A 16,637-nucleotide genomic window follows, 5' to 3' on the forward strand; every position below is an offset into this window, starting at 1 on the left:
AAGAGCTAATAAGAAAAAGAATGCAAATTTATTCTGCACCCATTGGATCCTTGAGTGACCGCCTTACAGCGGAAACGCATCCCAGGATGCTCTTAACAGCAAGCACATTCTTGAAGGAAAAGATATTTAAAATAAAACAAAAAATAAAAAAATCTCATAACACTTAGCGCTAAACCTTACTTTTAACTTTTGGTTGGAAAAGATTGTGTACAGTATGGGTTTTGGTTTTTGATACCAGGACTAAGAAAGGGAGCAACAACAAATAAATCGCTGGTAAAGTCAGCTGTCTTATAACTGTGAATGACAAGTAGTGAATTGAACCAACCGAGTTTATTCACCCAGTTGAACATATATCACCACTGCTTGGTGGCGCTGTCAAGTGACATTGGCTGTAGGCTGATAACAGTTTGCACTACAAAGATGCAGCAATATACCATATAAGCATGCAAGTCAGTTTAATTATATTTTAGAAAGCAAAAATGGGTGTGGTGGACTGACGGGCATTTAACAAGCGTCTGACGCATATGTAGTGTAAAGTCTATCCCGACGAATAACGACGACAGATGAAAATTGCAATTCCAACGTTTTAAATTTGCCATTTTGTTTAGTAGTCCCGTTGGTCTGTCAGTGCTGACAAATTGCCCACCTCTACAAAATACTGCACAACGATTAAGGGCTATACAAATACATTTGTCTTGACTTTGAATTTATTTGATTTAGTGTGGCTGTTTAAGGCACACGGAAAGAGCCTGTCTGCCACAGTGAGGAGGCTGATAAGCCTTCCATTACGCTTATATTTCTGTTTTTATGCAAACAGTGTAGTTAAATATAAAACACATAATATGCATTTCTCGGGTCTTTTGAAAACTGGAATACATATTGGCGGCATCTGGCACAGTGGGCAGATTCATGATGGGCTGGTGTCTCCTGAATACAAATTTGATAAGTTTGATTCTTTTAGTCGATGTCATTTAGAAATGTCATTCCCACACCATAGCAAGCAAATAACAAGGCTGAGAAGTCATTGTTAATCAACACTATAGGTCAACATGCATTCATAGTCATAGCTCTTAAAGCATGGATTTAGGTTCATATGCTTTTTTTTTTCTTTTTCTAAAATTAAGATACATTGTGTGCTCACACACCCCACAGTGTGTTATATTTAAGTAAACACTAAAGGTCTGTGTAGGGGTGCTCAGTCTTGTCTCACTGCCAGGGCGCCATTTAAAGAAGTGAATGAATTTGTAAGCCTGCACTGTCATCAGTGCTAAGAATACCTTCACACACCCCGAGTACACTCGATGCCCTGGCATGTGGTCTGTGGCATATTTACAGTATCATCACACTTTTGAACGACCGCCTCAATATGAATGGTTGCTACTGAGCGACCTGGCTGTATTTCATTTCTGTCGGAGGCTCACTTATTGTAAGTGCTTCATTTTGGGGTCAGATGAAGCTGTATATTCTTCACTACTGCTTCAGACCTGGAAGACCAGTGAATGAATGGTGCCCTGCTTAATGCACTGGTATGCTTTAAGAAAAAAAAAGAATGCAGCTGTGTTCACAACATTTCCGCTGGGACTCAGCCAAACTATACACAGTTTCTGACCTGACTTGTGGCCTCACAGAACACAATTCATTTAGTGGAACATGTAGAGCAAGTAGATCACTTATTTAAACATTTATTTATTTAAACACATTGTGCAACAATGCTAATTGAAACTTGTTAGAAATATATTTCCTGATGTAGTGGCCAGTGACGTTTAAATCCTTAAACCTTTTGACCAGGGGTCCCCAAACCTTTTCATCTGGGGGCCACATTACTTTTCTTAGGTGGGGGGTCCGGTCCAATTTGAAACAAAAAGTGTGACAATTGAAGAGCTCTCTGAACGTGAATGTTTATTGTATTCCAGAATGCCACACATAATCAAATATTAATACCCCTTTCTGGAATCTTGACTGGGAAAAGAATGAAAATAAATAACAATATTAATGCTGCATGTAACCAAATATTATTAGCCCTTTCTGGCGCGTCAGAAAGAAAAAAAAAATCTGAATGTGTCTCTAATATTGTTCCAGAGTCTGGGCCGGGTTCGGTTCGTGGGCCATAGTTTGGGGACCGCTGCTTTAGACAAATTTTTACACACTACACTCACATTTGGATAAACTTTTGTCGTTGACATTTGTCAATTCCCTCTTGCCCCTGCCCTACCCCCTGACATCTGGATTTTGGCCTGTTTTACTGCCACTTCTGACCTGACATTAAAACTCAACGGTTACAACCTTGATAAATGTCATGTTGGTCAGTGGACACTATTAGAGGTAAGACATAAATTGTGGTTATATTCATGCTCATAGTTTCCAATGGTGTGCAACTGTGCTTCATTATAATGTTCTGAAAGCTGTTAATAATGTTTTCTAATGTTTATAACCCATTCTGCGTGTGGTGGAATGGGATTTGATGTGGAAGTCTCAGGAGATAATTAAACATTGCAAAATTCATCCATTGATTTTCTTAACTGCATTTCCTTGCCTATCGCAGGGCACACAGGCCATTCACACTCACAAACACACCTACAGTGGGGGTAATGTGGAGTGTCATATATACCTAACATGCATGTTTTTGGGGATGTGGGAAGAAACCTGGAGAAGCCCCACACAGGCACAGGGAGAACATGCAAACTCCACACAGGAGGTCTGGAGCGGAATGTAAAAAATTACAACAGTATTTCTATGTTCCCCCATTAGGCTATAAGAGTCATTCTGATTAAAACTGAGCTTGTGAAACATAAATCAAGCAGAAAAAGCCACACCAGCCCCACTCAGGTAATAACCAATCACGCCCCAGGTTGCAAACATCACATGACCAGTTTTCAAAAGTAAATCATGGTTCTCCTTACCCAAGCCCTGAGCAACTTCTTCGTGTCCTTTTTAGTTGACACCATGAAAGAGACTGATTTTTAAAAGACGGCGAACTTCACTTCTAAATCCGTATTCTACAAACACATTGTTCGTCAGAATCGCGTCTTTTGGCTGGAGGGGCAGCACAGAACACATAACAAAAGCCTTTGGCTTTTCCTTTAAAAGTAACACATAGGGGATTGTTTTTTTGTTTGTTTGTTTTATTTTGTTTTGTTTCAACACAAGGATTTCTGCCCGCCGTAATGCCCGTGTATGACTTTTGTTGTCTTGTTGAATACTGTACTCTTGTCAACCTACTGCACGTGCGCATGCGTGTGTACGCGCGCGGACTTGAAGGGGTGGGCTCATGAAGAATGTCCATCATCCTTCAGAGGAGCGACACCTCCTCACCATGTCACACCGGCGGAGTGCCTCCTCGAGTCGGATGTGAACGATCCCAACGAGCGAGTACATTGATGTCTCTCCAGTCCAGATCCACTGGTGGCCTCTCGTATTTAGGATGCGACCTCCTCCCTATGGCGCGCCGTCCTCTCTCCTCTGCCTGTCCCTCCTAGCGCTCTTCTACTGGGCTCGGCCGACCGTGCAAGCCGCTGTTGGGCGCCGTGAGTCTCCTGATTATGTCGATGAATGGCTTTTATGTGATTCACGCTTGCTCGTATCTCGAAGACGCTGGCACGATTCGTTGCATTTCAAAAAGGCGCTCACAAATTGCCAGTGGCAACCAATAGCATTTCTATGTGACTTAAATAGCTGTATGCATTAAAGAGGATGGTATCTATAAAAGTTGCATACTGGAAAATACTGCTTATACTATAAACAATCATTGATAATAACATGGAGTATGTATTTGTACAATTAAATGAGCCAATAGGATACAATTAAAAAAAAAAAACAACTAGCCTACTGTTTTAGACCACTTGCAATTAGCATTGAATTCTCTCAATAACGCATATGGCTTTTGACGAAAGTGGTGGCGTGCCCTCTGCAGTCTGCAATCTAATCCAACAGAGTGCAAGTTCAATGGGTTTAAATGTAGCATCATTCCAGTGTTGCTTTCGGGATATCCCAGCAATGGTGAAGCTACACAGTAAGCAAGTGGTCTACATTATACTCTGTCAGCTATAAATACCAGTAATGCTCGTAGTTTATTTTTCAGTAGAAACTTGCAGGGACATATGATCGCTCCACAAAGCTCTAAACAATAAGAGATCATCTGACAACCTAAATTCAAGCCAACAAATGTGTATACTTTCACCTATAGCCAATAAATGAATGTAAAGATAATAATGAAGTTCATGTACATGAATTCTGGGCTGGCCAAACCTGGGGTAAATCCCTCATGTAAAATATCGTATGGTGTTTTACTGATCATTAATCAGTCTTAGAATTTCTATAAAAACGGCCTATTGTTTTCTGTTTGCTGTACAAAGTGTACTGTTCAGTTTGTCTTCGCTTAGTGTTAACATATATGGAGTGCTATCAATAGATCAATTTAAATTTGCAATTAATTTATCTAATTAATCATTGTTTTCACCTAAAAATTCTGAGATACAAAAATACCCCATTTCAGTTTTCTCTTTTAGTTTTGATACATTGTGTTATTTTGGCAGATAAAAAACGTTGATATACACCAAAATAAAAGTGGCTTTGTCATTTAATTACTTTAAGTGATGCAGTTGTAACCATTTATCTTCGGTTGCTAGCTGCGACCTTTAGTTTCAGCCATTAAGAAGAATCGTGCAATTGTCTTTGGTCAAATGTCAAATAATTAGAAATCAACATTAAAATAAAATAGCTCCCATCCTGTTGGTCGCAGACTTGGTGTTCTGGAGTTTAGTTTGGCAGAGAGCTTTGCCATAGCTTGCTATCTTAGCTATCTTTGTTGCTATTGTAAGCGGTGGCTACAATCACAGCTCGGTGCTTTGCATTTATATGGTCGGCTAAACAAGCTGCACATGGCATATCACTCTACCTTTATCAAAGGTACCATTGGAGTCCTAAAGTTTTTTTTTTTTTTAATTAAATTTACCATCCATCAGACCGACAACTCTCACATGGGCTTCCATATTCATATGTTCCTTCTGCTCTCTCACCTACAATGGGAGCCTATAAGGTTATGCCTAACACAATGACAGCCAATCAGTGTCCAATTCAGGGTGTGATTGACATTTCTTTTCAATCCCCAACAACTCAAGCACAAAGCCCAATACATGAAAGCGGAACTAATCTCCATACACTAAAACATAACACTAGAGTGTTAAAATGAGTTTTACATGATTAAAAAAAACATAATGCCTTAACTGTATTAACTCTTCAATGAGGACCTTTTTAGATGTTAAAGCAAAAATATAGTGAATTTCAATGACTTAAATTATTTTTGTCTATTAGGCCATTGGACCACAATCACATTAATAAATTCATCTATATACATATCCAGCCATCTAAAGCGCCACCTTTCTGCAGGAGAAATTGATGCAGCGGACAAATATGAGATCACCTATCCTAGATGGTTACATCCTCACAGGTACAGCAGGTCTTCCGACAGACAGGTGAGTTAGTTTCACTGTGGTAACATCACAAGGTGATTCAAGATGCAATGGTACTTTTTTTTTTTAAATTATGAGTCGCTATTTTTGTCTTTTCAGCATCCTACCGAGGCTCAAGTTGTCATCTCAGCTGAGGGCCAGGAGCTGCTGCTACACCTAGAGAGGAATCAGTGAGTTTTTTTTTTGCTTGCCACATTTACAGGCATCAAATATTCCCATCCATAGACATCTATGCTGCCTGCTGGATACAGTATCTTCTTTGGCGTATTCATTTCATGTTTCATATGGATGATGTGTGGGCTTCGGTTTGTGTACAGATGGAGATGACCGGTAATGTGTTTGGATGACAGAGGGTTGTTTTGACACCCGATCTGTGCGCCCTTTGCTTAACAGGATGTCAGACTATGCTTTTAACATCCCACAATCTGCTAGTTCTGAGTGCTTACAGTCCAGCAAGTGTCATATTTCATTTGATAGGGAACTTCTCCATTTAGTGGACAGGGTGGTAGCATGATGGGTTGTCCGTCCTTCAGATATCTGTAATGACAAGTAACACACAAGGAGAATTTGAGGGTTTTTTTTTTAACATTGGGAAGCATGCCATCATTCTTTCACCCTCTGACACAAACGCAAATAAAAAGTCATGACTCCAGTGTGTCTGAATGACTTGCCCCTGAGGGATTTCACCCTTATGTGCTCCCTCCCCAGCAGGTGGTCACACTCTTTGACCGGGGTTGTTCATCAATCGCTAGCTACTGGATGTGAAGGGAGAAAAAAAAAATGGAGCAGGTCTCACTTTATTGCATTAGTCACCAGAGGTGTGCCGACCAACCGACACTCGTTTGACTGATGGGAAAGCTTACAAAAACGACAGTTTAAGCATGATGTAAAGCGGATTTCATTCCATAGTTGTTATCATCAGGTGGTGCATTCTGCCGCCTGTCTTGACTGTTTGTTAGCGGGTGTCGCTTGCTTTCATTGACTGTAGTAAGGAATCACATTAAGTGTGTGAACTGTAGCTAGTAAGTGCGTGAACTGACTGTGAACATGAAGCAATACAGTAATACCACGAAAATAATTACTAATAATAACTAAATAATAACTGTCCCAGTGTCCCTAATGCTGTTCAGCTGCGGTATTTAGAACAACTTGGGGATTCTGCTTGCCCAAAAATGTTATATACATTTAGAAAGCTGCCTTTCTGGAGATTTGAATAATGCCGGGCATTTTAAGTTACAATCAGATCTCCAGACTCAGAGAGCCCTAATCTCAGACCAACCACAAACACACATATTTATGCAACTTACCTCACAAATTCACCTCACAAATTTCCCAAACATTCATAAACCCACATCACCTGCTATGGCAATCTTTAAAAATTTTTAAATGACTGAAAATACAAATGACTCTAGAAAATAGAAATGACTGCAGTATGAATAAATGCACATATTAAATGCATGGCTCAGTGGTAAAGTGGTCATTTCCCAACTTGAGGTTGCGAAGTGTCTTTGAGCAATATACTGAACCTCCCATTGCTCATGATGGTGCATCATCAGAAAGTAAATGAATATTCAGCACAAAGTGCTTTTAATATTAAGGTAGAAAAGTACTATCGTACGTATAGTAAAACAACAAAAGTAGCAGTTTTGTTTTCATGTAGTCAAATCCAATCAAACTAGAAAACATCTTTAAGTGAATATCTTGGCTGGTATAGTCATAGATAAAAATATTTAAACACAAGAGAAAAAAAAAACTGCTGCTGGTAGCTAAAGTGAAAAGTAATTTGTATATCACAGTATGAATTATTAAAACAACAAAACTGGTTACAAAAGTCACCATCTTTCCTCCCTCCCTTCCTTCCCTCTGTTTTAAAATTTTCTAATACAATCAAAATATAGCGCAACAGCTTGGTTTGTATAATGTCATGGTTAAAAAAAATGCACAAGCACTATGTAGCAGAGATTTATTGATGTACAGTAATGGATGATGTATGGTTCTGATGTGCAGCTGGACCAGTGATTGATTGCCTGTTGCAAAAAACAGGCTTTTTTTTAAATATCTAGATGTGATGAATTGCAATATTTGAAAAAACATTGGGACTCGTTACGTGCATCCAAAATTCATCCATCCGTGTTCTAGAACCGCTTGTCTTTACGCGGGTCGCAGCCTTGCTGGTGCCTATCCCAGCTGAGTTGGGGCAGTAGGCAGGAGACACCCTTAGCTGTTTGCCAGCCAATTGCAGGGCACACAAAGACAAACAACCATTCACGCTCCCAATCACATCTAAAGACAATTTGTATGTCCAATTCATGCACATTTCCATCCATGCATATTTTTGGAGTATGGGAGGAAACCGGATTGCCCAGAGGGAACCCACGTGGGCTCGGGGAGAACATGCAAACCCCTGACAGGAAGGGCGGAGCCATTTGTATTCGAACTTGGGTCCCTTTAGCTGTGAGGCAGACAGACATGCTATTCACTGGCGCTACTAAGCTGCCCGCATCCAAAATCTTGAATCTTTGTTTTCATTCACCATCAACAGTTTATAAATATTTATAAATGTTTCACCATCTGTGATGGTATTGGTTCGTTTACTGCCTCTTTTTAAATGGCGTGAGTTTGTCCAACACTTTTGTGAGTGTCTGCTGTTTTGGAGGTGCTTTCAAGTTTTTAGCTTTGGCGCTCATTGTACTGTGTTGGATGCTGTAGTTTCAGGTAACTGAAGAAGTTTGTAAGTGTTGCTGTCACTTACCTTTGCACTCTCCTCGCACTCTTTGCATATTATTTTTGGAATAAACTCTCTTTCATCCTCCTTTGCCATGCCTCACGCTAGTTTGGGGAGAAGACGCGTGCAGATCGTAACAAGGTTTAATATGGTTATGTCTCCCTAAAGCTATGTATGTGTGGTCTATGTGAGTTCCCTATTTTATCAAACCGCACAAGACCATAAACACTGAACTTCACACAGTGAGGGTCACCCTCCTTTTTCTGAACATGTGTCACCCTTCTTCTGTAGAACTCCTAACTGCTTCTCTAAACAAAGGTAGGAAGGAATAGAAGCAGAAATTGGGTAAGTGCAAAGAGACTCAGTCATGCAAGTATTCAGAATACAGTACTGTATTCAGCTACATGAAGGTTAAGTTTTTTCTACTCCTCAGTAAGTGGATGTTGTCCACACTAATCCATTTATCCTCCTTTTTGGTTTGTGCATCTGACTTGATCTTATACCTTTAAAAAAAGGGTATGATTTAATTAAAGGCCATGTATCGAGGCGTGTGCTTACTCAAAGATAAGTTTAAAATGGCTCTTAGTGTTTTTCTGCAAGGAAAACCAATAAAATGTCATGTTTTTTGTTAGACAGAATTTTGGGGCGTGGCTTTTCTCACTCAATCGTCATTGATGAGTCCAAATGGCACTCATTCCACTTAGCTCCTGTGACTGACAGCTTTTCTCATTGACATTTCTGTGTTCCCTTCAGTGCGATTAGTAGCATATAGCGTCTGCAGTGATGGGAAAATGACGGCACCCGAAATAATGTTTTGGAGACGATTTAGTTCATGCGTTTGTGCTTGATCTTTTTTTTTGGCGCAGCTTCTGGCCGCTGTTGATATTTCATAATGAAATACATAGTGAGAAAAGTGCTTCCTGTGTGAAGTCATTTGCTAAGGTGCTAACGACATGCTAACAACACTAACATCAGATGCGACAGCCCATAGTGGTATGTTACATATGTGTTTTTTTGTGAATATGTACAATTTTACCCGTTGCTAATGTCAATTTTATGTTTGTTTGTTCTATGGTGTAAATTTTGGGTGGGAAGTGTGGATGAAACAAGTCTAGATGAAAAGTGAAAAACCACAGTAAACATCAATGCGAAAACACCTTTGTCTCATTTGTGGGCAAGCCGGCCGGCATATTAATAAATGATAAAATGCTTCACAAACTGTCACAAAAACAGTAAACATGATGGGTTGTGATAACGTATTGCATTACAGTCATAATGGTGTGATCGCTAATGTCTCATGTCTCATATTATTAGGCAACAAGGCCTTTCATATCTTGAATTTTCTCTTGTTACTAGAGACAATATTTTTCCGCCGAGGCATTTCGTAAGCTGAATTTTTTTTGTAACAGCAGTTGTTCATAAGTACACCGCTGTGTAATTCTTCTAAAATAATAACTTGAAACACAAGCTCCTTTCAGGAGATGTGGCCATTATTGTCCTTCCCATCGCCTTCCATGTCCTCGCAACCTCAACTTATGGGTTCTGTCTGCTACTTTTCACTCTTAAAACGAACAGCTCAGTCAACCTTTTTTTTTCCTTTGAAATTTGCCAGAACTCCCTGGACAAGCATCCATCTCGAGCTTTTTAACTAGTGTCATGTTTTGTGACCGCACAGACACATAGCTAATGCTCACAGAATACACAAACAAAGCTTAGAGCTCAGACCTAATGGACCTCAGGGTTAGGGATCAGAGACTAAGAGATGTCTCCGCTTGACCTTGGTTGACATTTTGAATCTGCTCAAACGTCTGCTCATGACAAACACGTGGGCCAAGGCGTTTTGCCTTGCGGTAAAAAGCCTGTAAATTGTCTGCTGCCAAGCATCCTCCTCCTGCCTCATTCTCCCTGTGTGCGGTGATGTCATCAGATACGATGAGAGAATGTGACCCACTGACCCTAATGCATTACCCCACATCCCCTTCTCTTCTCTTCACCCTGCCTCACTATCTCTGAGATACATTTGCATTGCTACCCCCACTCCCAACAGAAGCTGAACCAAGTCTTTGTCTCAGTCTTACTGTTAAAGGCGCCTGATTCAGCCAGCAATGTGTTCCTCAATCACAGCATCTGTCCTCATGCTGGACCTCGTCCAAAATCTGCTAAGTCCCCTAAGGCCAGCAGATTTCTTGATCCTTTTATTAAGCATTCATTAAAAAGGCTTGCGTCATTCAGCAGCATTGAATTAAATTGTAAGGCTTTTAGATATGGTGCAGAGTTTGCACTCAGCAGGGAATTGACATAATGTGCTGTATGCAATGTAATGTGTTTCAGAACAAGTTGAACTTCAGTTTCAGGGGTTCTGTAAGTTTAGGGCAAATGTAGAAATCTGTCTTTGGTAACATTTTTGTGGTTACCAAACTGGCTTTCTTCCTCTTACATAGATATTTAGTTTCAAAAGGCCTGTTGATTTTTCTTTCCAAATTCAAGTGATTAGTGGTTCAGTTTCACGTTTTAATTTTCTTTTGTGACGGAATTGTGTGTATCATTATTCTTCAAGAATGATTGAATTTATAGCCACACAGCAAAGGACTGCCATCTTTGTGGAGTTATAAAAATATGCATTTAAAGTGCAACTAAAATACCCCATAACAAATAAACGAATAAAGAGGCAATAGACTGCTTTCATTGATGGCCTATTCTGCTGTCCACACTGATTTTCTCAGCAATAATCTTCCATCTGCGCTTGTTAAGTTTTTTGGGCAAGTTTTAGGGTTTGAAACATGACACTCGTATTGACTCGTTAACATCCTGCATCTTAGACAAGCCCCCCAAAACTTTCATGTCATTATTTCAAGGGGACATTGCATTGGTACAATTGCTGCGGTTTTCCCCCCTCCCCCCGGTCCGCTTCATCTGATTTTCAGGTAATAGTGGCCTTTCCAAACATAATATTTCGATTCTAGAATAAGATAATCTTACCTAACTAATAATTTTCAGATACTACTAATTAAATACTAAAATATTCAAATAAGTGAAAAACACGCTAAGTGAAAAACTGCATCTGCAACTGAAAAGTAGCATCACCCCTCTCCATGCTTGTGCATGTGGGTCCCCTCCATGGGGTGTCACCTTACCATGGTGGGGGGGGTTTGTGTGTACCAATGATCCCAGGAGCTAAGTTCTCTAGGGCTCTAAGCCCCTGGGGCTGGCTTTTGTAATGCTTTCAACTCCCAATGATCCGTGTATGCTCCGGTAAATCCTGTACAAATTTTCACCGGAGTTTCCCCTTGCTGGTGGATCTTCTCAGTATTCTCTTTTCGGGTATTTCGATAATTATTTACAAAAAAAAATGACTGATTGCAGAAAAAGCGAAATGATGGGAGAAAAAGACAAACAATAGCAATGATGCAAAAAAGACTGTGAAAAGATGGTAGCCACTTCAAAATGTTACTTACACTGACAATATCTACCCCCCCAAACCCGCAAATAATCCACAGGCCAAAGTCCACATTGTATGGTTTTGATGGAGAGCACAGTTCTTCTGCTTTCGGGATCCTTAGAATGACGTTGCTAGTGCAAACGGAATATGAGTTATGGCCATTTAAAAAATGTGTGTCATTTCCTGTCGCCGAGGACATGTCCGTCTCATCAGGGTTACCGGGGGGTCTTCTGAGTGTGAAAGCACCGAACTACGATGAGTCATTTCACACATTTAACTGCACAGTCCGCCACTTATCGAGTCCGTATTATAATCAATGGAAGCAAGGAATGCCACAAACAAACATGCAAAACAGTTGGCTTGTATTTCTGTTGGCAAAAGTGGGGTGTCGGACATCTGTTGGAAGTTCTATCGCCGACGATTACGACGATGGACAAAGCACACCCGCTCCGTCATTCTTATTCCGCCATTTATTTATTTTTTGCCTAATTTTTTTTGCACTTGTTAGTCCGTCAGCACAACAGGTGTCTGTCAGTGACAGATTCCCAGATAGTCTGTCAGTGCTGAAATACTGCCCACCTCTTCTGTACATATATAAACAAGTCCTCAGAAAATCAAATTATAAATGACAAATGAGGGACAAAAATCTCGTCTATCATAACATTTTTGATAAGGAACTTTGAATGTTTGGTTTTATTGCAGTTACATGAAATATTGTGTTGTCAAATCACTTTGCACTTTTGCTTCCTTGTGGTGGAAGAGATATTCTAGAGCAGTGGTGTCAAACAAATTTTTATTTTGGGCCGCATTGTATTGATAGTTTCTGTCAGAGGGCCGGAATGACTGTGAATTCAAATACATTTTAAGTGAGTTGATCACACATTTATCAAGATTTGATATCAGAAGCCGGCAAAAACTGTTCAAAAGAGATTTTGAGAGTAAGAAAATGTTTGTTTTTCTTCCCCCAAATTTTTAAAAGTTAAAGACAACTTGCAATTTTGATATTTTAGTCAAATGAGCATTTCAAGGGCCACAAAAAGTGAGGTGGCGGGCCGGATCTGGCCCCCGGGCCTTGACTTTGACACCTGTGTCATAAACCATGCTTTAGTTGGCTGTAAATATTTTAAAGTGCAATCAATTCTCAGTTAATCATACAAAATGAGGCTGAAATATTTTTAGTATTTATTATTTGAATCCATTTGTTAATTACATTATCTTCTCAAAAAGTGATTATTTTATTATATTAAAGGCAAGTTGTGTGTAAATGTCATGCTTTGGCAGCTTTAACAGCCTGAACTGTGGTGCAGATGCTGCCATCCCAAAGGAGAACTATTGGATCATAAATGTAGAGCACAAGAGTAACTGTGTAATCATCCATCCTGTGTGATTATGAAAACAGCACGGAGCAAAAATCCAGTCAATGATTTAACATTATGCCGTAATTCTGACACCATGAGTAATGGTGAATTTGACGTGAGAGCAGGGAGCATGGTGGGACTATTTCAGGAAACCAAAGCAGTATTGATGAATATAGGGTTACACTGGGACGTTGACATTTTAAGTTTCCTCGTAGTACAAGTCATCTGTAAACGTGTGTTTACTTTCAGTTACTTGCTTTGTGATTAGATGAACATTGTTTCAAGTGGCAGGTCTCCTTTAGGGCTTCTGATGGCAGGAAAAAGAAAAATTCCCTTCTTTACTTTCTTTGTCAACAGCTAAAATGTTTTAGGATTTTGAGGGGACATGCTCTGAAACCTCTCAAGTTGAATACCCCTGAAGTGCAATGTAACCAAAATGTATGTGGAAAATGACACACGCTCGTGACTTTGAATTATAATAGGACGCTGGTGTATGCTCTAACTCACGGGTGTCAAACTCAAGGCCCGGGGGCCAGATCCAGCCCGCCACATCATTTTATGAGGCCTGAAATCCTGTTTTGACTTTTTCAGGATTTTCAGGCTAAAATACCAAGTTACTAAGTTGTTTCCAATTTTTATAACTTTTTAGGGGGAAAAACAAGCATTTTTATGTTCCCAATCTCTCTTTTGAACAGATTTTAACCTCTGATTTCAAAACTGGGTAAATGTATGATGAACACACTTAAAAAATATTTGACTTCACAGTTATACCAATCTAGAGTATACCACAGTATACTACCACAGTATAATACCACAGTTATACAATCTAGAACTACAATGTGTACCACAATAAAAGTGAGTTTAACATGCCTGCTCTAACTTAACCATGACTTGAACGAGTAGTGGTATAGAAAATTAAAGGATGGATGGTTAAGGTGTAGCTGTGTTGCTCATAAAAATGTACTGCATGGGTTATGGAAAAAAAAAAAAAAAACTTGGTCTAAATGTGTTTTTGGTGTCACTGGTTGTATTAAACCAAATGTATAATAGCTTACTTTTGAAAATGACATGCATGCAGCCATACTTGAGAGAAGTAGGCTGAGATATGATGGGGCAGCGTTGACCGTCAGCTTTTCTCTCCCATTCAATGTGTGCCATTTTCTTAACCAGATTCTGAAGAATCGGAGTCATTCATTTTCCAGAGTTAATACTGATGTAAGGTCCTGACTGAAAAATTGTAGATTCTGACCAACAAAATGCCACACATTGGAGTAATGACAGCACAGGCTCACTGTCAGTGCTGCAGCATTGCTCCCTCCGCCCCACTGCATGCAAGTATAGCTTTGCATTTGTCATCATGACAAATACGGTAGGTTCCCTGACCTATAATAAGCTTGCTTTAATACAACTAGCAAAACCAAAAACTTATTTGGATAAAGTATTTCTTGATAAACCAATGTAGTATATGTTTTCTTCTCAAAGCGAGAAGTACACTTTAATGATGCTGGGAAGCTACCTAAAACATTGCCGACACAACTAATCAAGTTTTTAAGATAACAACTATGTGAATCGTTTTCGCAAGAAAATTTGTTTTGAGGGATTTGTTTCAGTTTTATATAAACAGATGTAGAAGCTGCTTATACGGGGGGTGAACCCTTATGAAATGAGAGGTAAAATAAAATAAATAAATAAATAAACGCTCATTTCTGGTAACCTACTTTTATCCAGCAAAGTAGGAAGGGAATATACTGATCGTTTTGAAGGATATCATTTTGACTCTGCTTAGTTTCCTGAAAAAAATAAAAGAAAGAAAGAGAGAAAGAAAGAAAGAAAGTGAGAGCCACCCAGAGGATGGGTTCCATATGTGCTTGGGACCCCGGTTTAATTCAGTCACTTCTCTTTGTATTCTCATTACATCATAGCTACAGATGTTTTTGATGGGTATTAGCAGAACTATACAGCAGGAGGAAAAGAGAAAAAAAAAACAGCTGTGGAGCAAGGGAAGGTTTATGAATGAAAACAGGAAGGATGGGTCGATTGAGACAGGGCGCAAGACTGGAGGCAAACATCTGGATGAGTGAGTTGTAACGGTGTTGGTGTAAATCTTTAAGACAGTCTGTTTTAGGTTGCACATGGCTCACCATAAACAGTACATACTGTGCAAATGCTTCTGCATGCTGACCACATTTGCTCGCTTGGCCCAACAGCACTTTCTTTAGTTGCAGTTGGCAATTTATTTTTCCATTGTCCGTATCGCTTATCCTCACTAGGATTGTGGATGGTTTGGTTACGTTTGGGGACCAAAAGCCTAACTTTAATAGTAAAAACCTGTGGCTGTCCTAAAATGTTTATAATTGTCTATGTAATATGTTAAAAGGGAAGTGAAAATATTTTTTCCTAAAAATATATTCTATGCAGCCTCTAGTCTAAACATGGCATTCTGATGAATATTGCATTTGTGTAAAATGAATTGAGCAGCAAAATACATGTGTTTTAATTCATCTCAGGGGGCAGTCATTTTGTCACTCATATGTGGACTGAAAATCAGTTCTAGTCACGACCAATCTTGCGAATATTTGGGAACTTGTGTTATCAAAGTGTTTGGAAATACTGTAAGATCCTTCAAACGATAACTTCCTTCTATAAGATGACTATTACTAAATGGTATTATGAATGATATTAAAATATCTTTCCACAGGCAGCTTTTGACACCTGGGTATCAGGAAATATGGTACACCCCAGATGGAAATCGCAAGTCTATCTCCCCCGTCAACATGGTATGTTGTAAAACACTGTGGTGAGCTTTCATGGCAGTAAGGACAGAAAATTAAATATGTCTGGCATGGAATGTCCCACTCATGTGGAACAATGAGGAACAACCTAGTGGGGGAATATTGTTGTACATGAATGAGCTGCATATTTCTTTTTTCTTTTTCTTTTTTTTTTTGCTGTTTTAGAATCACTGTTTGTACCATGGAGAGGTTTTGGGTGTAGATGGTTCCAGTGTGGCTGTCAGCACATGCGCAGGTCTCAGGTAGGAAACACCTCAAATTGAGGTTCTTTAAATATATATTATTATAATTATAATGATATATTATCGTATATGTTGACAAGGATCACGGTAGAATCCAAATCTAGTAATTGAGCAACGCTTGATTCCGGGTTCAGTGCAGTCAGGAGATCCTGTTTTTTCGCTTGGTTTGGATCCAACACTTGAGGCAGAAGAAGGCACATGACAAAACTCTTAGCCATATGTGTGGGTTCTTCTCTGTCCATTGCTCTCCATTTAGATGAATAGCTTAATACTAATAAAGCTTCTCAGGCATGGCGGGACACATGGGCTTCTAAGTAGGACAGCGACAAATGTTTTTCCCATACAGTATCATGGAAATCAAATGTACAGAGAAAAGACCACTGAAATGTTGTACAAGGGATTAACGCCCATTTCACAGGAAAAGGAAGAAAAAAGGCACAAACAAATCAAAAATCTAAGCTAAAATTAAATGGACTTTTAGTACAGATCCAAAGTTCGGACACACCCTCGCTTTCTATGCATTTTCTTTTTTTATTTACATTGTAGATTCTCACTATGAAGGCATCAAAACTATGAATGCACACCTGGGGAACTGCATATGTAACAAAAAAGA

The 16,637-nt window shown here is 39.4% G+C and overlaps 1 protein-coding gene across 1 annotated transcript in view; it reads left to right on the forward strand.

The window, feature by feature from the left end:
• Positions 1-2,986: 2,986 nt before the first annotated feature.
• Positions 2,987-16,637, forward strand: part of adam19b (ADAM metallopeptidase domain 19b) — a 35,829-nt gene continuing 22,178 nt past the window's right edge. Inside the window, exons 1-5 of the mRNA XM_088431936.1 lie at positions 2,987-3,524; positions 5,386-5,471; positions 5,568-5,638; positions 15,689-15,767; positions 15,948-16,024. Of these exons, the coding sequence (XP_088288062.1) occupies positions 3,422-3,524; positions 5,386-5,471; positions 5,568-5,638; positions 15,689-15,767; positions 15,948-16,024 (416 nt within the window). The 5' untranslated portion in view covers positions 2,987-3,421. The remainder of the gene's footprint in view (positions 3,525-5,385; positions 5,472-5,567; positions 5,639-15,688; positions 15,768-15,947; positions 16,025-16,637) is intronic.

The sequence above is a fragment of the Hippichthys cyanospilos genome, chromosome 13, assembly GCF_059441005.1.
Source record: "Hippichthys cyanospilos isolate Australia breed blue-spotted pipefish chromosome 13, RoL_Hcya_1.0, whole genome shotgun sequence".
NCBI lineage: Eukaryota > Metazoa > Chordata > Actinopteri > Syngnathiformes > Syngnathidae > Hippichthys > Hippichthys cyanospilos.